The 20,806-nt window shown below is 43.2% G+C and overlaps 3 protein-coding genes and 1 non-coding gene across 6 annotated transcripts; 2 read left to right on the forward strand and 2 right to left on the reverse strand.

Moving 5' to 3' along the window:
* The first annotated feature begins 2,446 nt into the window (after positions 1-2,446).
* On the forward strand, positions 2,447-9,122 carry LOC123098150 (coatomer subunit gamma-1). Its single transcript, XM_044520049.1, has 12 exons — positions 2,447-2,722; positions 4,157-4,254; positions 4,379-4,429; positions 4,618-4,731; positions 4,819-5,019; positions 5,095-5,196; positions 5,951-6,058; positions 6,135-6,362; positions 6,470-6,720; positions 6,838-7,009; positions 7,866-8,105; positions 8,657-9,122. Exons 1-12 carry the CDS (start codon positions 2,641-2,643, stop codon positions 8,849-8,851), a joined length of 1,842 nt encoding a protein of 613 aa, XP_044375984.1. The 5' UTR covers positions 2,447-2,640; the 3' UTR covers positions 8,852-9,122.
* A 453-nt stretch (positions 9,123-9,575) lies between these two features.
* On the reverse strand, positions 9,576-9,649 carry TRNAE-UUC (transfer RNA glutamic acid (anticodon UUC)). Its single transcript has one exon. It is a non-coding gene; the product is annotated as a tRNA-Glu (tRNA).
* Positions 9,650-9,675: 26 nt separating this feature from the next.
* On the forward strand, positions 9,676-17,378 carry LOC123098152 (DNA polymerase I). 3 transcript variants are annotated; one of them, XM_044520053.1, is made up of 15 exons: positions 9,676-9,971; positions 10,345-10,561; positions 11,273-11,352; positions 12,160-12,198; positions 12,600-12,618; positions 13,322-13,378; positions 14,312-14,439; positions 14,523-14,591; positions 14,936-15,021; positions 15,129-15,238; positions 15,890-15,940; positions 16,321-16,379; positions 16,603-16,647; positions 16,772-16,846; positions 16,938-17,378. In XM_044520053.1, exons 1-15 carry the CDS (start codon positions 9,876-9,878, stop codon positions 17,052-17,054), a joined length of 1,248 nt encoding a protein of 415 aa, XP_044375988.1. In that variant the 5' UTR covers positions 9,676-9,875; the 3' UTR covers positions 17,055-17,378. The 3 variants fall into 3 exon arrangements, with proteins under 3 accessions (XP_044375988.1, XP_044375987.1, XP_044375989.1); XM_044520052.1 differs by having other exon boundaries at positions 9,689-9,971; positions 10,330-10,561; XM_044520054.1 differs by lacking the exon at positions 13,322-13,378 and having other exon boundaries at positions 9,689-9,971; positions 10,330-10,561.
* On the reverse strand, positions 17,263-20,244 carry LOC123098151 (glucan endo-1,3-beta-glucosidase 7). The gene is made up of 3 exons (XM_044520050.1): positions 19,795-20,244; positions 17,773-18,791; positions 17,263-17,697 (listed from the first exon to the last, which is right to left on the reverse strand). The coding sequence occupies exons 1-3, from the start codon at positions 19,880-19,882 to the stop codon at positions 17,488-17,490; spliced, it is 1,317 nt and encodes a 438-aa protein (XP_044375985.1). The 5' UTR covers positions 19,883-20,244; the 3' UTR covers positions 17,263-17,487.
* Between the last annotated feature and the right edge of the window lie 562 nt (positions 20,245-20,806).

Below are 20,806 nucleotides of genomic sequence, written 5' to 3' on the forward strand. Positions count from 1 at the left end.
AAAAAAATTCTGTGGTCTAGGGCTTAAAAACTTACATGTTCAAAACAACCGCCTTCTTATGAAATTTGCAGATAAAGCTCTCTCCACCGCCCAAACACCTTGGCTTGAGTGGCTTGATCTTCAACATCCGAACGCCTTAGTATCCCCTCCACCACATACCTCCTTCCTGTGCGGCACCATTTCACAGCAAATCACACTCTCCAAAATATTTCCTTCGTGCTCACAAATAGCGGCTCACATACTTATTTTTGGTTAGACACGTGGCTGGCCCCTCAACCACTTGCCATCACCTTCCCCCACCTATTCTCACACTCCACCTTACAGCTGGTTAAAGTGGCTAACATTTTGCGTTTCAGCATTGAAGCTAACCTCCGTAATCGCCTCTCCCTCACGGCAGAACAAGAGCTTGTGTCGCTTCTAGCTATTTTGCAGGACTTCGTGCCATCGGCAGGGGAAGATCAACGGTTCCTACGACATGGCATTTGCTTCTCCACCAAGCATGCATACTGTGTCCTCATGGCTCGGCCTGAGACCGATCTCATGGTCCCTCTCATATGGAGTGCCAAGGTTCCTCGGAAACTAAAAGTATTCGCATGGTTACTCTTCAAAGACCGGCTCAACACTAGAGTTAACCTTGCACGCAAGCATATCATCGACTCAGACATATGCCCTCGATGTGCTACGACAACCGAAGACTCCAACCACCTCTTCATCACATGCCCTCTTGCCAATAGGATTTGGCAACGCATGGGGCTCCTACCAACTTCCAGCGACATCACAGATCTGTGGGACGTCCCTATCCCTCCTCACCTCCCAACCACAGCATGGCCTTCGGTCCTACTGGCCTTGCTTTGGATGACTTGGACAACACGTAATGACATGGTTTTTAGATCGATAGACCAAAGCTTTGTAATAACCTTGAGGAACCTTATTTCTGCTTTGGACCTCTGGTCACATCGTCTTGTGAGTTCACAAGACAAGGAGGACGTCTTCTCGTGGCGTTCCTACCTCTCTGCACGTTGCACCATGCCTATGTAATTCTGTACTCACTGCCACGGCAGTCCTTTGAGTAATATATTCAGGTGGGGGAGCTCCCCCCCGGTGATTCTAAAAAAAAAGAAGACGACACTTCTATGCCGGACGTGTTGCAGCATGCGACGCACTTACCCGCTGGTGAGCAATCGATTCAAATCTTTAATATTTCTTTCTAATGTGGATAATTTTTTTACGGATGTGGATAAATTATTTTGCACTGTATAGATCATTATTATAGAATCCTTTTCTCAAGCACGCGCCGAAAAACATAGTAGGAGAAGCAATTGACTGGCAAACCTGTCAAGCAAAACCAAAGCTAAAACACCGAAAAGAAACACAGACAAAGCCTAAACACATATTCACCGTATATCAATGGAACTTGATTCGAGCTTGGAGGTATTTCGTAGGGTTTACCTAGTTGATTTAATTAATTACACCCACAAAAAATATTTAATTAATTGGATATTTGCAAATGCACCGGGAATCAACCTATACACATTCACTCTAGTTGTATGCTTGGTAAGCACAGCGTAAAAGGCAAAAAGGATAAACTCCTAGAAGATGCATTAATTATGTATTTTGTAACATATTAATAAGATAAAAAAGTTTCCATATATCCATGTTTGTGCATTGTTATCATATTATTCGTTTTATCAGACAACTGCTTGAGACATTCTTGTTAGAAAGCATGCTTATAAAAATAAAAGATAACTATAGGTTGGATGTCGTTTTTTCCGAATCCCTGCATTGACAAAAACATATGACTCTGCATACTTGTTTTTTCATGCTTCATAATTTTTGTGCAAACATTTTGAAGAAAAAGAGAAGACTTGATTGAAATTTATAAGATGTTTAATCTCTTGCTAAGCATTTCCGGGTTTATTAGACCCCATTGTATTTTGGGTAAAACATTGACTAAAGGTTTGACCAACAAAATATATTGTATACGTAGTAAAAATAGAATCACTGAAAACTTCATTCAAATATGAATCGGACAATAAAATTTTTGTGGCATCTTCTAACTTATGTTTTGCTATTTTGAACTATGTCAAACTTTGACACTAAATACGAAGGGACCCAATAAACCCGGACAGAGGGAGTATCATATTAAGATTGACGTGTAGAAAAGCAATTCATAGATTTTTAGTGGTCTCGTTTTATTGAATAAAAGACATTTGTAAAAGAAATATGAACCGAAAATTCTACTGTATTTCTACGAAAATCTTTTTTTTTAGGATTCTACGAAAATCTTTCTGTCCAAATGTATTTCTCTATAAAATTCCACTGCAAAGTTGGGCCGTGCTGCGATTGGACCTCGTAACGAAATTCGAGTCCAACATCTGACAAAGCACGGCCACCCGACACAGAGGGACCGAAGTGCAAAAAGGGCGCGTAACAAACCACTGACCAGAGAGAGCGTGAGCCTCGTCCCAGGAGTCCCGATCGGCCGATCCCCACCACCCCACCCCACCGTCCCGCGCCCACCACCAGTCCACCGCCGCACGGCCGAGCTTGCGTAGGATCCGGGCGAGAAAAGCTCCGTCCGGTCGAAGCCCCAAGGACACAAAGCCCACCCGCCACCCCGCTCCACCACCAAAGCGTCGCATGCCTCGCTCCCTCGCCGGCGACCTCACCGACCCGGAGATGGCGCAGCCCTACATGAAGAAGGATGACGACGACTCCGACAGTTAGTCTCCTTCTCCCTCGCTAAACCCCACCAGCGCCTCCTCCTCGCGCTCCCCTGCCTACCCTGGCCTGCTGCCTCGGCTCGGCTGTGAAGCCCGTGATGCGATCCGGAGGGGACGCCACGGCCCATGGGAATGCCGGATCTGGCGCGATCTCGCGGCGGATCTCGTGTAGTGTGTCGCGCGCGCGATGTTGCTGTTGGTGGCGTTGGCCGTGCGGCCTTGTTTGACGACGCCCCGCTGGTGGGAGATGTGGCCTCGGGGCGGTGGTTTGCGGGATTTTAGTTCAGAATTGGGGCTGTAGAGCTCGGATTTAGGTGGATCTGCACCAATTGCACCTCATAGGGCAGTTGGTTACGGCGTACCTTGCCTTTTGGTTCGTGCTCCTACTAGCAGCAGCGACCATTTCTGGCGATTGACTGAGATTCCGGTGGCGCTTGCTGCCGGAACCAGTTCGGCCACGTACCATTGTGTTTGCGCAAACGTTGTTTGTGGATGCGCTCCTTAGCTTACAATATTTTTGTTTGGCCAATTAGATTGACAGGATATGCATGCTTTTGGTGATATGATCTCACGAGCTGGTTAGATGTGTCTTCATTCGCTTCAGAGCATACCATCTTCTATACAACTGGTTTCTATGTTTCCTGCATGAATCAGTTGGTTGATGTTGCAACTAGGGCTTATATCTGATTAGTGATTTATAAGGACATCGGTTATCTGTGCTGTAGACAATTTTTATAGCTGGCAGGACGTGAAAACAGTGAATTGCTTGTGTTTCTGGTCATATATCGTCAGGTAGTTCTGTGTTAAATGGACCTTTAGTGCATGTTTGCTGTCCCTTTTTCCTCCTCAGAGCATCATGTGACTCCACTCAAACATTTGTCCAGCACAAAGCCCGTGCTAGTCAATCAATAAATACGAATTTTAAATTTTGCATCATAAGTTTTTATGCATTTTGGCTGTAGCAATTCAGTTTATCGCTTGAAAATCTTGAGAACACAATGTGGTTTTACTTGTTGCAGAAAAACAAACAAATTCCTTTGTTCAAGATATCTCTGTTTCTAGCCCATGAAATTTTCTACTCATGATCATGTTTCGATCAAATTGTGTTCAGTTTTTTTTATCCATTCCAGCCTAGACCTTTTAAACACAGGCACTTCTGATTGTTCCGGATGTTGGGCTTAGGGACTGTAGCTTTAGATGGTTTTGCATTAGATCCTGTGATATTTGTCAAAGGTGTCTGGATGTGTGAAGTTACGATTCTCTTAGAACTCTTTAGTTTTTGGGGCTTTGAAATGAACAGTGGTTTTGACCCTGAGTTTCTGTTTGATCTTCTGTTGGAAGGGTTCTATCTCTTATGCTCCTAGATCACGCTCAGTGTAACAAACTGCTTTCAGCTTATGACATGTTTATTAACCGTGTGTAAGCTTTTGCAGTCGAGTACTCACCATTTTTCGGGATTGAGAAGGGGGCTGTTCTGCAGGAGGCACGTGCTTTCCATGACCCCCAGCTTGATGCCAGACGATGCTCGCAAGTAAGTGTTGCTTACAGTCACTCAAATTTCACACCCTTTTGGTAGTACATTGAGCTGTATATATTTGCCCGTCTTCTCTTGGGTGCTTTGACCGTTTGCTTGATATTTGTCTTGGATTTTGCAGGTTATCACCAAGCTATTATATTTAATTAATCAAGGAGAGTCATTTACAAAGGTATGGAAGTGAACATATGCATGAGCTAGTTACTAATATATTGATTTAAAAATTTAACATCCGCTGATGCAAGCCATGGTATCAATCTGGGAGATCAAAAGAGTGATCCCATTGCAATATGATTCTTTTTAAAAGAGCATTGTGATTTTGATCTTGTTTTGATTTCTGATGGATATGTTATGTTGCAGGTTGAGGCCACAGAAGTTTTCTTTGCAGTTACTAAGTTATTCCAGTCCAATGATGCTGGTCTCAGGAGGCTGGTGTATTTGATGATCAAAGAGCTTTCTCCATCATCAGACGAGGTGAATGCTGTTTCTGATGCACAAATTTAGTTTTGTTTATTTCATGTCTTACTATTCTTAGTTGTTTGAATTTTGTATCTGCAACAGGTTTTCATAGTCACAAGCTCATTGATGAAAGATATGAACAGTAAGACAGATATGTACCGTGCCAATGCAATTAGAGTTCTCTGTAGAATAATTGACGGCAACCTCCTTACTCAAATCGAGAGATACTTGAAGCAAGCTATTGTAGACAAAAATCCTGTGGTTGCTAGTGCTGCTCTTGTTAGTGGTATCCACCTGCTTCAGGTACTGATATACCAGTTCTATACAATTTTCTTGTTCCTTGTTTGAAGATACTTCAAAAAATATTTTTATGTATAGGCAAATCCAGAAATCGTGAAAAGATGGAGCAACGAAGTGCAGGAAGCTGTGCAATCAAGAGCTGCACTTGTGCAATTTCATGGCCTTGCTCTTCTTCACCAGGTATAAATTGTGTTCGGGAATAAGAGGACAAGCTATAGAGCTATAACAGTGCAATAGGTAGAATGCTTATTTGTACACGGGTTCATATGTTTAGTATTTGTCCTTTCATATGTTTTTGATAGAACTGAAGAGTGAACTACCTTTCTGCATATGAGCTAAGTATTGTGGTTGACATGTAACTGTTGACTTGAACCTGTGTATCAGGGAAGCTGGCTGTAGTCGCTGTGCTTAGAAATGTAGGTTACCAGTCCCTGCATCCAGGTTTACTTGATAGCTTATAGTTTCAGTACAGGACACTGTCAGGTCAGGTCATATACTGGGCAGTACACTTTTTACTAAGTTATAATAGGTCATGTCTGGCTTACCAGCTTGTCATGGGTTGCTAACTTGTGTACCAGCCGATGCCAGCACCACGTATATCAGTTGTCTGATAACGGCCCATTTATAACAGAAAGTTAATGGATAAACAAAGCTTGAGGGCTAACAGCTTTAACTATTTCCAGTTCTGTGGTATTTTTGACTTCTGTGGAACCAAATATTTTGTAGCAATGTTCTGCTCATGTGACGACTTTATACTGTGCTAATATTGCAATCATCATTCTATTCCATTTTAACATCTCCAAAAATGTATAGTGGTGTAGAAATTAGATACTGTATATTTTAGTAAGCTGCATTGTTAGTGAGTAAAAAAACAGTAGGATGATAGTTTCTGCCGAGACATTTGGTATTCAGTTAATTTCTCCCCAACTTGCAGACCAGACAGAATGACCGTTTGGCTGTTAGCAAGCTCGTCTCTAGTTTGACTAGGGGGTCAGTGCGCTCACCCCTTGCACAATGTCTTCTGATTCGTTACACGAGCCAGGTAACCTATATTTACTTGTACTGGACTCTTGCAGAATAAGTAAATAAATGCTAAAAAAGAAGTTGCAATTTGGTAGGTAATACGTGAGTCAAGCAACACCCAAAGTGGTGATCGCCCATTTTTTGATTATCTGGAATCATGTCTCAGACATAAAGCAGAAATGGTGATTTTAGAGGCTGCGAGGAAAATAACAGAGATGGATGTGACAAGTCGTGAATTAGCACCAGCGATTACCGTGTTACAGTTATTTTTGAGCTCATCCAAACCCGTGCTTCGATTTGCAGCTGTCCGAACACTCAATAAGGTAATTAATGCATGTTTATCAAGCTCTTATATGCAGACATGTTGTCATGTGTCCTTGTACATTTTTAATATTATCTTCTGTCCATATCTTGATTTGCCTATTGTCAGGTTGCTATAACACGCCCTTTGGCAGTGACAAACTGCAATGTTGACTTGGAGAGTCTGATGTCAGACCAGAACAGGAGTATAGCGACCCTGGCAATCACTACACTTCTTAAAACTGGCAATGAATCAAGTGTGGATCGCCTCATGAAACAAATTACCAGTTTCATGTCTGACATATCAGATGAATTCAAGATAGTTGTCATTGAAGCTATACGATCTCTTTGCCTGAAGTTCCCACTGAAGTATCGTTCAATGTATGTAAGAGATTAATTGGTGTTGATTCATTGATATAACATTTATGTCTGTCTTTTCTTTTGACTATTTTTAGTTGCATTCATAGTCCAATATTTTAACTATTTTTTCTTCTCTAGGATGATTTTCTTAAGTAACAGTTTGAGAGAAGAAGGGGGCTTTGAGTATAAAAAGGCCATAGTTGATTCTATAGTTACCCTGATCGGCGCGATACCAGACGCGAAAGAAATTGGTCTTCTGCATCTTTGCGAATTCATTGAAGACTGTGAATTCACATATCTTTCTAGTCAGGTACTTACATTTGTTATTCTACTAGTACTTATGATTACGCAATGGTTCAGTAACTTCCAAGCTCACCGTATCACCAACTGGTACTTCTTTTTACTGCCCCACTCAAGCTATGCCTTATAATTTGAATAGAGTTTGTGGATCAGAAGCTCGTGTCTCATGATAGACTTGTTAGTCCCATGTTATTAGGGTGCTTCCTGTGAACTGATTGTTTGATCCTCCCCAAAAATACTGCATCCAGCACATTTTCAACATCTATAGCTAGAACTTTTAAAGTTGCACCGTCATGAAATTAAGCAGGCGCCATTTAGAACATCATTTCTCCAGCAAATCCAGCTAAAGAGTAAAAAATGATGATGTCACTTTGTACCACAACACACTACCTGTTATTCTCTAGAGCACATTAAGTGAAAGTAAATAACAATCGAGCAATATGTTTGATTACCGACGCTTACCTAGGATAGGTTCTATTGTTCAGAGTAGGGACTTTTACTCACTGAGGTCAACTGTTCTTCGTCACACCAGTTAAACAATGTTGTACTGTACCTGGATAGTCCTGTTTACTGCATGTTGCACTTAATGCTACTGCAATTTCCAAACTTTGAAAAATGCCACTGCAATTTTTGCAAACTTTTAAAAATGTCACTGCAGACTTTGAAAAATGCCAATGGAAATGACATTTTTCAAAGTTTTTAAAATAAATTCGGAATTATTATATTATAAAGTGTTCTGGACTTGCAACCTACAAGTGTTATAAGTCATTGTCCATAAATGAAGTATTAACATAATGAAATTTAACCTCAACCAAGGTAGGCACTATTTTGTTGTTCTTTGAGTTAATGTTGTTTATTGTTGTCAGGTTGACACATCTTCAGGGGAAGCTGATGAAGATGGTGTGGAGGATGAATACCAACTAGAAGACCTTGAAATTGTTTCAGCTGATTATATGCTGAGGGTCGCAGTTTCTAACTTTAGGAATGCCTGGGAGAATATGGACCCAGAAAGTGAGCGTGTGGATGAGTATGGACTCGGGGCTAGAGAGAGCTTGGCTGAGGCCGTGAGTGCTGTCACTAGTATCCTTGGCATGCAACCGTGTGAGGTGAGCTTCCAGTTCTTTAAAGTTTAAACTAATATTGGTCAAATAACTTGCCTGTTTTCCTATTCATCCTTAGCTGTTTCTTCAAGCATCATCACAACTGAACCCAAGAATTTACATACATTGTGTGGTGCCTTATGCATTCTATATTTATGTTGCTGTTCCTGTTCTTCCACCATTATGGGATGGGACGGGACAGAATAATTGACTAATCGACATACTTGGCAGTGGCATGCAACATTCAATTAAACTAAATATGCTACATTGGAATCTATATGCTACATTTATGTTTTGTTCACGACCAAAATCTGCCGTACTAATCTTTTTGGTTATGGAAAAAATGATCTTTTTCTATGGTTGCCAATGTTTTGGCATGCCCTCACCCCTTTGCCCACTCTAGTTTATTCCCTAACCAACATTGGCGAAATCATGGGCAAGCACGATTATTCAGATTGGCCAAACTTCTTTGTAGGGTCATCTTGGGTTTGTGAACTAAACGCCCGAAAACTTCTGAAAAACTGAAAGTTGACTACAATGGTTACTCGTGTTTGCAGGGCACTGAGGTTGTACCAAGCAATGCAAGATCGCATGTTTGCCTGCTTTCTGGAGTGTATATAGGGGGCGTCAAGGTTCTTGTCAGGTTATCATTGGGACTAAGCGGGCCCAAGGAAGTGGCAATGAAGCTGGCGGTAAGGTCAGATGACCCCGAAGTCAGCGACAAGATCCATGAGATTGTTGCCAGTGGGTAAAACGGATGGCGGCCTCTGCCCCTGCCGAAACTTGTGTAGAGCCGGTAAATAGTCTTCAGTATCATGTCAGAAAGAAAATAGTTTTCAGTTTTGTGAGAAAATTGTACTGTACCTGTTGATGCGTCGGTGTTTACAGAATGCTCTTGGCTTCCTGCGTACTGCTGCTCAGAAGTCAGAAGTGTATCTTGTACCCATTGCGTTCAGCCGTTCACTGCACAGTTAATTTCTGAGCATGCTTTCGTCTCAAATAAAATATGTTATGGTGTATTGATATGCATGCTTGCTTCTGTAAAATGTGTGGGCTAATCTGCTAGTCGAATCTCTCACCACTATACACAAATGCTATGCATGCTTGCGCGGAAATTGCTAATGGAGCACGAGCTCATGGAGCCTTTACTTTGGAAACTTAAAAAAACAAGTTAAAAAAAATTCTGAGAGAAAACACACAAATACATATGGATGTACACTACTCTGTAAAGTTTCATGGTGAAAAATACTTTTTTATGCTAGCACATGTACTTTTCACTATGAAAGTGTACATGATTTTCTCTTTTTGTACAGCTCACATCAAAATGTACTTTGTCATGAAATTTCACACACATCTAGTATGCATCTATAAATGCTTGTGTATTTATGTTAGTTTTTTTAGGAACTTAAAAAGTTGATTTTTGGAAAATTCAGGCTTTATGGAGCCCGAGAGCAAAAAATCTACAGGCAAAAAAGTTTCCATTGCCGGGATTTGAACCCGGGTCGCCTGGGCGAAAGCCAGATATCCTAACCGGGCTGGACGACAATGGATTTGTGAAAGCAAATATTTCAGTGATATCTGGTAAATTTAGGAGCAACACAGCCAAGCCTATTCCCACGGTCTTGGCGGCCGCCACGCCATTTGCTCCTCTTCCAACTTCCGTGGTTGTGCAGCCCAAGGGGAACCGCCTCCAAAACTCCTTGCCCACGGCCCGCCGGCTGGCACAGTCCTCCCCCGCCGCCCGCGACAGGAGCGCTGCGGGCACCCGGTCCGTCGATGGCGTGCTGCTGCTTCCGTGCTGCCGCGGTGCCGCGCCTCCTCTTCCGCGCCGCCGCGCGGCCCCTCCAGTTGCCGCTCGCCGTCTCCCGAAAGGTACGTGTTCTGCGCCCCCTTCTCTGGTACCCGACGCCCTCCTCCTCGCACGGTTCGACAGATTGGAGCTGGAGAGGGCCCGTAGAGAGAGAAAAAAAAATAGGGGAATGCCGCATTAACTAGCCCTAGTAAAATCGGCGAAGCTTCGGCGACCATTTCATTGCTACCTGTACCACATTGCCTCTGGATAAAGTTTCTTCTTGTTCAGCGGAGCACCTTCGTGTAGTTGCATTGCAAGTTGGATCGCTCAACCCTTTTTCGACTCAAAATGAGAGTGATTCATGTGGTTCATGACCTTAATGTTTTCTAATGCGAATACCAATCAATTACTTCTCCTATTTTGTCTCTGACACATTAGGGTTTCTCGGGGCAGTCAGTCTTGCCAGTCACTGATTCAGTCGAGAGTTTTCAAGGACCGTCAGTGGATCACGCCCCCCGGATTCCGTTGTATGATGACAGCTTGCCCTCAGGTGTATCGACCATATTAACGAATCCTGGTGAGAATGTCGCTCCTGCTGATCCTTCAAAGAGCAGAATCATGCTTGTTGATGGAACCTCAGTGATGTACAGATCCTACTACAAGATATTAGGTCAGTGTTTTCCTCTTGCACTCATTATTGGTACATCTTGTCATTTTGCTTTGCCTTTTTTCTAGTTGTTACGGTAAGTTTATGTCTAGAAACGGAATGTCGTGACAGTCACCTCTTTGTGATCCTCAAGACATTTCGTTTCATACGCTTGGTAAGTTGTCTTGTAACATGTATTTAAGTCAGCACTTGTTCTGGCAAAGCAAATGTTGGAACTCAACTTAGACATGGAATTGTTGGACTTAGGTCTACTTTAATATGATAATTGAAGTATAGCAGAATTCTGTCGTTATCATAGACACTGGCAAAAGAAATATTACATGCTTCCACACATGCAATCTCGAGTCCATAACAACATGACATGGGACCTTTTTTCTATTTCATTACCCACCCTATGTGCATCGTTTTCAGAGACTGACGGTTTAGCTGTCCAGCTGCTGTATTGTTTATCCTGTAATGTGCAACCTTCTAATCCGTCTATCTGGTTGAACTGTGTGCTATGCTTGGATAGAAACTCCTAACCAATGTCCATAGTACAGATTTAGAGACCAATTGTAATACAAAACTACAGAGTAGTCTGATCAATCTGTCAAATTTGTTCTTAAATATCTTAGTTTGTCATACATTAAACCTGTTTGAGAAATTTACTCTTTCCTATTGCTCGTTTTCAGTGTTGTAATCTACACCTCATCTATTCTTTTTCCATGGATGTAGCACAGCTGCAACATGGTCAGTTGGAACATGCTGATGGCAATGGGGATTGGGTTTTAACTATATTCAAAGCTCTGTCACTGGTGAGTAGTACTTATTTGTAGCTTTGAAATGAGATCCTCAATGTTAATAAACTTAAATTTGTATATAACGGGTGTTGCAGTTATGGGTTGTGTCATGTAGAGTTTGTGTGAAACACAATCTTCTAGGGCAGTTCTGTTTCTTTATTTGTACTTTTATTCATGTAGTGAATACGGTCCATGATTGTATTTTTCTCTCTTTATAAACAATTTTCTCACCATCCACTGGGCACTACTAATCCAACAAGTAGGAACCAGGGAGAAGTGAAAAAAATATGGAAGGTGAGGAAAGTTGAGAAACTTTTTGGAGTTTAAGATATGTTTTTGGTCAATGGCACATTGTACTGGATGGTCAGTGCAATATTTATTCCACCATGCTTGTCTTCATATGACGTTTAGTTAATGAACTATAGTGACAGATAATAGGATGTTTTTCTTATCAAGTTTTTTCCAGTAGGCATTTTTTACCATTATAGGGACGAGTTTTGGGAAAAGACAATATTCTGTACATATCTGCCTATTTCAGAGTTGTGATGTTTATTAACTACAAAAGTTTATCCTCAGTTGATATTAGTCCCTTCTGGGTCCATAGAGAATGTGTCAATATGTTGTTTACTATGGCTTTGAAGAAAATATTCAATACTCTCTCTGTACAATCATTAATGATGGATTAACCTTTTGCCCCCATGCTTTTTCATGTACCAAACTTTACATTGACATTGTAGAACTGTTTCCTTTGTAATAGTTGCCTAACTAATAAAGTTCATGATCCTTTGTTGTGATTTGTAATTTGTCAAGTTTTCTCTGCAGCTTCTTGACATGTTGGAGTTCCTTCCGTCTCATGTTGCGGTATGTCATTTTGTTCTTGCATGGATTCTACTGGCAGTGCTTATTTATTTTTGCATTTTCATTGAAAAACTACATCTTGGTGATCTATATGCATGAGCTTTGTTCATTGGTAACTGCTTATCAATTTAAGTGCGCATGTTTAGTCTAACATACTTAGTCTAATCCTCAATGGAATAAAAAATTTAGGGGCCAACTGTAGATAACCTGCACATTTGTAATATACTTATTATTTCAACATTTGGCCTTTAATAATCATTTGGCACTTTCCAAACTAAGCTGTAAATACTGAGCTGTGATACATCATTACAGAATTTACAATGTTTTTTTATGTGTTTTCTTTACTTTTATTTGTTTTCCTCTTAGCCTTCTGACCACTTATGTTGCTTTAAACTTATTTGCAGATGGTGTTTGACCATGATGGTGAGCTCTGTGCCTGTCTCCTTCGGAGAATTGCCCTAGCTCATTCTTTTTAATCTTTACTCTTGGAAAAATTCCTTTAATCAAATCATTGCTATCATTCTTGAATGCACATCCACTTCATATAATGTCAATTTGCATAGTTTTCAACACAAAATATTAACTCCAAATTTTGTTTCCTTTAAGCATTTGTCTTAAATTACTATTTGTATTTGAACATCTTTCTATTTATATTTGGACATGTAATGTCCTCTCCAAGTTCACCTTTCCTGACATGTAGCGTTCTCCCATAGATGATCGTTCGTGCTCATGATTTAATACTCTTATCTGGTTTTCTTTTAGTTCTCGAACCAAACAAAGTGTTATTTTCCTCACTTTCTTTTGACATCGGCGATCCATGAATGATTTGTATCTCTGCACCCGGGGGGGGGGGGGGGGGGGGTGCAATGGTGCAAATTCAAACAAATATTACCGACTTACTGTTACCATATTAGTCTATGTAACTCAACTTAACATGTTTGGTGCAATTTCAAATTAATATCTATATTATGCGGCTTTGCAGGGTTAGTCTTTCTGTTTGGATTTCTTCATCCCCCCTTGTTTACTATAGTTTGTGAAAAGAACCCCAATACCCTTGCTATGCGAATTCAGACACATCTCGTTATAGTTCTTAGTTATAAATAAGTGGCCAAACTTTTCTTTTCAGGAGTCCCATATGGTCATTATACAGCCATGCCATCCAAAGAATGTCACATGGCAAAAGGTAAGAGTAAGATAAACTCAAGAACTTAATGGGGATCATGGGAGATGGTAATCTGAGGCTTCCTCATCTTGGTGCATCTCACTTTCTAGGCAGATCCAATTTTTTCTTTTTTTTGCAAAAGATGGCCTGGATCAAAACAAGCGTAAAACAATAAGAGTGATAAAATATGATTTGTAGAATACAATGTTTAAGGCTTCATCTCATGAATGCCAGTTTTTTCATTCTATAAGGGAGTGTTCTTGTTCTCTGTCTAATCCTCCTTTCTTTGCCCCGTTGGATTGAAAGAATCTTGTGGGACATCCATAGAAAGCACCATTTTGTTTGAAGGAATGAGCCCTCAAAAATTACTATGGATTTGCTTTTCTACACTCCAATTCTATATGATAGCTAACAAGCAGTGACCCTCTTGGAAATTTTTCTTTGTGTCTATGACATGCACTCAGTGTCTTCAGAACTCTAGTGCTTTTCTTGTGGTGCCACCAAACAACTTCTATTATTAATTGCTGTGTTCACAATCTTTGTAGGATCCATCATGTCATGAAATTTTATTCCTGTATTTTTCCTATTTATGCACTTTACAAATCCTGCACATTTGTCCGAAGAGTCCAGTACACATGACAGAACCTCATTTCTATACTTCATGTGGTGTGTACATTTGGAAACTCTGGCTCATTTGTATTTGCTGCGGGTCCTTCTGAAATCTGGACATGTGTTGTTTATTCTAGTCTTCTGGGCTGAAACAATTCAACTCTAGTCCATTTTTTCCCATTTTGCTCTCTTCTCTACTGATATATAGGTCTGCATTTATTAAAATAACACTAACTGAATTTTGGTTTGCAATGTTTTTTTTTTGGTTCTTAACAGTTATCTCCAATATTTCCCACTGATTTAGATCTATAGAAACATGATACGGTCTTTCTTGTGTTCTCCTAGGAATGACTTTTCGACATATGTTATATCCTGCTTATAAGAGCAATCGCACCTCAACACCAGACACCATTGTTCAGGGCATGCAATACTTGAAGGCATCTATCAAAGCAATGTCAATTAAAGTAATCGAGGTAAAAAGTAGCAGTTGTATATTTGGTTTGAAGATGTTTTTGTTTTCTTTTGATATATGGGATCGTCAAAATTATCAATGTAGGTTCCAGGTGTCGAAGCTGATGATGCTATTGGTACACTAGCTGTCAACAGTGTGTCTGCAGGCTACAAGGTAAAAAATACTTCGTCATGAATCATTCCTCTAATACTTTGTTTTGTCATATTTTTCTTCATGATTACATGCACTGGATTCTTTTTTGGAATGTTGACTGGATTTCCGGTAACAATGGAATAATAAACAATTGTTCCTACCACTTTTACTTGATACAACTAGACAATGGCTGGAGTTAAGGGCTATCTCAGCATTTCTTGGTTTTGTACCGACAGTGCAAGAAGTGAAATTAGCTGATATAAATTTGATATTGCTAAAGTCTGATGGATTCGATATCTTGTGTACTCTGGTTGTTATCTATTGCTAACGTCTTTCTTTTTCAATATGCCTGGCCTCTTTTGAAGGTCCGTGTTGTCTCCCCTGATAAAGATTTCTTCCAAATTTTATCACCTTCTCTACGTTTGCTGAGGATTTCTCCACGTGGTTCTGGGTCAGTGTGATTGTTTTTTACCTTCTGAAAGTGTCGCCGGAAATGTCTAAATAGTTCATTTTCATGATTTTAACATACTGGAGGTTGCATTTTTTCTGAACAAACAGGATGGTTTCATTTGGAGTCGAAGATTTCGTGAAGAGATATGGAGCATTAAAGCCATCACAGTTTGTTGATGTTGTTGCACTTTCAGGCGACAAAGCTGATAATATACCAGGTATTGCTTCTGTTGCTGTTGTATCTTGTACCACTTTAGTTAGGCGTCAACAAAACTTGTTCCTGGTGGGTTGGCATGACAAGCCGGCCCAACTGTATATGAAAGCATGGTAGATCTCTTTCTACCCTACAAATGCATAAAAAACTTGAGTACGGAGAGAAAAAACAGGCAGAAACTTCCTAATTTGGGCAGTTGGTTAAGTGTGTTGCATGGGTTAGAAGGTTTCTGGACTGTTTGGCCTGTGGGTGAGGTGGCTGCTTTTGGTAGCCAAGTTAGCCTGAGACACGTTGTTGTGTTGTTGTCACCCTTCTCCTTGCAACCAAAGAAAGCAAGAAGTGCCCCCTACATTGGAGTCCATGGCTGCGACGATGCTCCATGCTCTGCCTCTACCTTGCAGCTGCACCATTTGTGATCCAAAATTGACGGGTTAATGTGAGCTTATCCATGCGGTTAGGCACTCTTCAAATAGGAATCCATTTTCTAACTGGCTTTCGTGCTTTGGTGAGTCGTCCGAGACCCCCCCCCCCCCCCCCCCAACACACACACACACACAGAAGACCATGCATTCATGCAATTTAAATTCATGACCTATCTTTCATTACGGGGCCTGCTGACTGTGACATTGTATGACTGGTCATTTTGTTTTTTCAGGAGTTGAAGGAATTGGAGATGTTAATGCAGTAAAACTAATAACTAAGTTTGGTATGTTCATTTTTTATCAAACTATTTTTTTTCCTGAGTGCTTATTAGATACTCCCTCTGTATCAAAATACAAGACGTTTTTTGACAACATGACTGTAAAAAAACGTCTTATATTTTGATACGGAGGGAGTATGTATCAAACTATCGATCACTGGAGGACGATTGTTGCTTTAATGTTTGTTTTAGTTTATTGACTGATTGAGCTAGGTACACAATTTGAAAGGAGGTTTTGTACACAGAGTTAAAGATGACTGATGTTCCATTACTAATTCACGAGTGATGTTGTTACAATATATTTGATGTTTTGAGTTTTTGAAAGTATGGAACGGCATTATCCGAAACCTTGACTGAAAATTGTCCTTTCGTTGGAATTTGAATAGGTTCGTTGGAGAACTTGTTGAGATCAGTGGATGAAGTCGAGGACCAGCGAATCAAACAGGTAAGAACAGACCATTCTAATCTTGCAGACTGCAACAATGCAAAAATGGCATCTGAACTTTTTAATATGTTACCATCTTCTTGATTATTGATTGCATTTTCTCCGGAAAGTATGTCAACTTATGGTCTCCCAAATGCTCGAGTAATTTATTCCAGTAGAGTTCTTCCCTACTTTTCTCGTAAGGAAAAGGTTGAGAAGCTGTGCTGACTGTGGTCCTTTACAGGCTTTGATCTCTCAATCGGAACAGGCATTACTCTGCAAAAGCCTGGTAATTTTTCTTCCTAACCATCTTTCATGAATACCGAATTCCACCATCTTTTGTATATTAGCCTGCTAAGAGATGAGATCATCCCTCAACTGAACTCTTTTGATCGAGGTTACTCTTGTTGTAGGCCATATTACGTTGTGACCTTCCATCATACATGGTTCCTTTTAAGACCCCCGACCTCGTATTCCAGAAGCCAAAGGCGAGTCAAGCCATAGGCATCATATATCGTTAATACAACTAGATTCTGTTGATTTTGTGCTTCCTGCTTACGCTGCTATCCTGCTTTCCAGGATGATGGAGCCAAATTCATAAATCTGTTGCGAGCTTTGGAGGCGTATGCAGAAGGATCGTCGGCAGACCAAATCATCAGAAGAGCTTTGTATCTCTGGAACAAACTTGAATCATGATGATGCCAGAATTTTTCAGTAGTGACCCAGAAGAATGTTCGCATAATTGCACGATAAGATAGGTTACAAAAACAGCACGATCGTCTAGCTCCTGCATAGGGAGCACTCAGCCATACCCAAGGAGAAAACGTCTTGTTGCTGGCTGCGACATTTTGCGTTTTGCTGAAGCACGCAAGGAAAATTCGACGGTGGTTGCTTAGACAAATTGTTCATACACTAATCATAGGTAGTAGCTTGAGCTTTGTAGATGAAGCACAACATGGGTATTTTTTGTACTTCTAACTAAGGGTAGAGAGATGCAAGGTGGCTGATTAGTTCGTCGATCGTTCATGTGCAAGTTTGGCCATTTTTCTTTGTCCTCGACCGGTGAATTCTTATGCACAAAGACAACGGTCGCGTTCCAAAAGTCATGCGAGTTCCATTCAGAAAACGATCATCTACTTTCGGCCACCATTGCCAGGCCCAGCAAAACACCAAACAAGACAAGAAGCGGCACGCCGGCGTCAGCTCTCGGCGATGCTGCTGTTCCCGGGACGTAGCACGAGCTGCTCTGCTGCTGCACCTGCTGCGTGCCCCCCGGCACGCTGCCCGTCGTCACACAGTACCCCGCCGGCGTCGCCCCCCTCGTTGCCTGCGGCGCACCCTGCAAAATAGTCGAAGAGCGTCAGCGCCGTCCATTCCATTGAACAAAAGCCGCAGGCTAGGCCGAAGCGAGCACCTGCGCCGGAGCTGCGGTGATGCCGATCTGGCCGGACGTGCTGGGGCTGGCGCTGCCTTTGGCGAGCCCGATGTCGTAGTTGGCCGTGAGGTCGGCCTGGTACAGCCCGAACGACCGCTCCGACACGGGCCCGGGCTTGAGGTCCTCGTCGTAGAGCGCGAAGAGGTACGTGTCCACCGACCTGCCGGGCGTCCGCGGCGTGCCCACCTGCGACCTGAGGTGCGCCACGAGGTTGCCGTTGTACGCCCTGGCGTTGTCTGGCGTGGCGCCGGCCTCGTCGGCGTCCCCCCTGTACGGCCACCCGGTCTCGGCGATGACGATGTCCACGCCCGCGTACCCCTTGCCGTCCAGCGCCGCCCGGACGGCGTCGAGCTGCGCGTCGAACATGTTCATGTAGGTCAGCCCCGACGCGGCGTCCACGCGGCCCGGGTTGGGCTGGAACAGGCAGAAGGCCAGCGTCTCGTCCCGCGTGTCGGACGCGTACGCGAAGTACGGGTACGGGTTGATCATGAACGGCGAGCCGTTCTGCCGCAGGAAGTCCAGCACCGGGTCCAGGCTCCCGGCGAGGTCCGGGTGGAACGCGCCGGAGGACGGCGGGTCCGACGCCGCCAGCACCGCCATCGAGTGCACCGTGGAAACCTTGGTGGTCGAGCCGGCGGGGAGCGCGGCCAGGAGGTTCTGCATGGCGGGGAGGAGCTGGGGCGCGAGCGTGGGGTCGCCGGAGTTGAGCAGCTCGTTGCCGACGGAGATGGCGGAGACGGACACCGTGGTCGGGATGTTCGCGGCCGCCCACGACGCCGCGGCGGCCGGGGAGGCGGCGAGGCTCGGGACGTCGGAGTTGGGGACGCCGAGGAGGATGGAGATGTTGGACCCCGCGAGCGCGGCGACGAGGTCCGGTTGGGGCTCGTAGAGGCGGAGCTTGCCGATGGACGTCGACGTGAGCAGGCTGGCCGTAGACGCCGCGGGCGGCAGGTTGTCCGCGATCGTCCCGTAGTTTACTCCGATGAACGACTGCGACGCTGTGTACATCGAACAAGTGCAAGTGGCGAATTAGAGTGCATAAAATGAAGTTAATTCCGTGCATATTTGCATAACATGTGCCTGTTTGATGTCAAGCAGATGCAAAAATGCTGTCACAACTATAAAAAAACTGCACGTGTATGCATCAAATTCTTGGCATGCAAACGAGCCAGAGCATGTCTGTAATTCTATACATACTATATCAGAATTTTGTATTGTTGGGCCACATGCATGCAAATATTCGTATGCTAGCTAGCAACGGTACACACCGTTGACAGTCTTGGACTGTTTGGGCACCATGATCTGTCAAATACTCAGGCATGCAGTTGTTAGGTGCCTTGTTGATACGCAAGTATTCATAATTTGATACCTGTACCACTAGATTCCATGATGACCAACCGGTTCGGACAGCGGTCAAAGTCACGTCGTGCCAATCTAGCCAACGCAACGTGCATGTGAGGTTGCTTAGGAGCTACTCACATTATCACTTACTTTCAGCACATCAGCTTCCCCTGATGCATACAGCAGTACTACTAATGTAGTGCAGTTAAGGTGCCGTGCTCCGTTCTGCACCACGGTCGGTCGGGATCATGATTTTTATCGGGCATCGTCTTTGACAGCGTACCCAAAAGTGACTCCTTTCTCTATCTGGGCGTCGGGAAATATGATGAAGGAGGAACTCTAATTATCCCCCCTTCTTGTATTTCTCTACCGTTGGGGAAAGTTCATTTGATCTGATGAGTAAAAAGGCAAGATGTTATGAGATCCGAGATCCGAGCCACTTTAGGTTAGCATAGCTGTGCCATCACCATTTCCTTAACCTGAAGAAGGTTCAGTGACTTGCCACGTGTAGTGTGTAAATAGCACTACTTGTTTTGGCAAAATTTGTTCTAAAATGCGAAAATTGTTCTCAAGAAGAGCAAGCATATGCTGAACATATGCGCATACAGCTTAAGTAACTACTGAGCGAATTACTGAACGGCGCTGGGAGCGGGAGCTTACTTGCCAACTGGAAGAGGAAGGCGCCGTGTAGAAGTAGGAGCCTGAAGATCACAGCGGCAGCATCCAGCTGCCACCTTCTGCCCCCCATGCTATGCCCTGCCTTCTGCAACCACTTGATGCCGTCTCCGGTGGCTGCTTGCCTGCTTTGAGGACTATGGGAATGCGAGGCAGACGACGAAGGCGAGGCGTTACTTGGGCCGCCGTTTCCCCTCCTCGGCCCTCCTGCACAAAAACAAGGCAAAAAGAAGGCGACTGCACGTTGCCGTGCCCGCGACCGCCTGTGTTTTCGGGGCGCCAGCTTTGCCGCCGGGACAGACAGATATATAGCCACCCAAAACGATCAGCGTGGGCGGCTTCTCTCGCAATGCTCTCTGGAGGACGAACGATGGGGATGGTGGCGCCGCGCGGCGCTTTCGTCTCGCAGAATTTAGCTGCTGGAACCGTCTGATTTGCCGCGGCCGTCACGTGGTAGGCTGACTCCGGCCACGGGATTTTGCACGGGATTTCACCTTGGTTCCTAGCAATTGTGTGTGTCTTAAGCAGCATCGGCCCCGGATTTGCGCAACGGCGGTGTGGCGCGCGACCAGCCACACGGGTGGTTATCGCCATAGTTAATTGCGAGACGATTGTTACTATCTCAATCATCATCCCCTTCGACAAGGTCAAGATGAAAAGGGAGGCGATCGATTTTTCAATATGCCAGGGAGAGCATGATGGCAACTGAAAAGCGCCTGCCACCTACATGCTCCTTCAGCCGGGGTGATTGATTGCCGTTGCATGGCATGTATGGATATATCAATATATAATAGTAATATTTGGGCCGTCCCAAATTTTGGTCGATGAGCGTCTGAGCGCTGACGTCAAATTCCTTGCGATGCGTGTTGTGTGTGATAGTGGCAATATTGATTTGGCATTGTGAATATTAATACTTTTTTCTATATGTTTGGTCAAAGTAGAGATATTTTTTTGAAAGGAAAATATAGATACTTTGACTTTGGACAAAACTTATATG

This window comes from Triticum aestivum, chromosome 4D (genome assembly GCF_018294505.1).
Source record: "Triticum aestivum cultivar Chinese Spring chromosome 4D, IWGSC CS RefSeq v2.1, whole genome shotgun sequence".
NCBI classification, from domain to species: Eukaryota; Viridiplantae; Streptophyta; class Magnoliopsida; order Poales; family Poaceae; genus Triticum; species Triticum aestivum.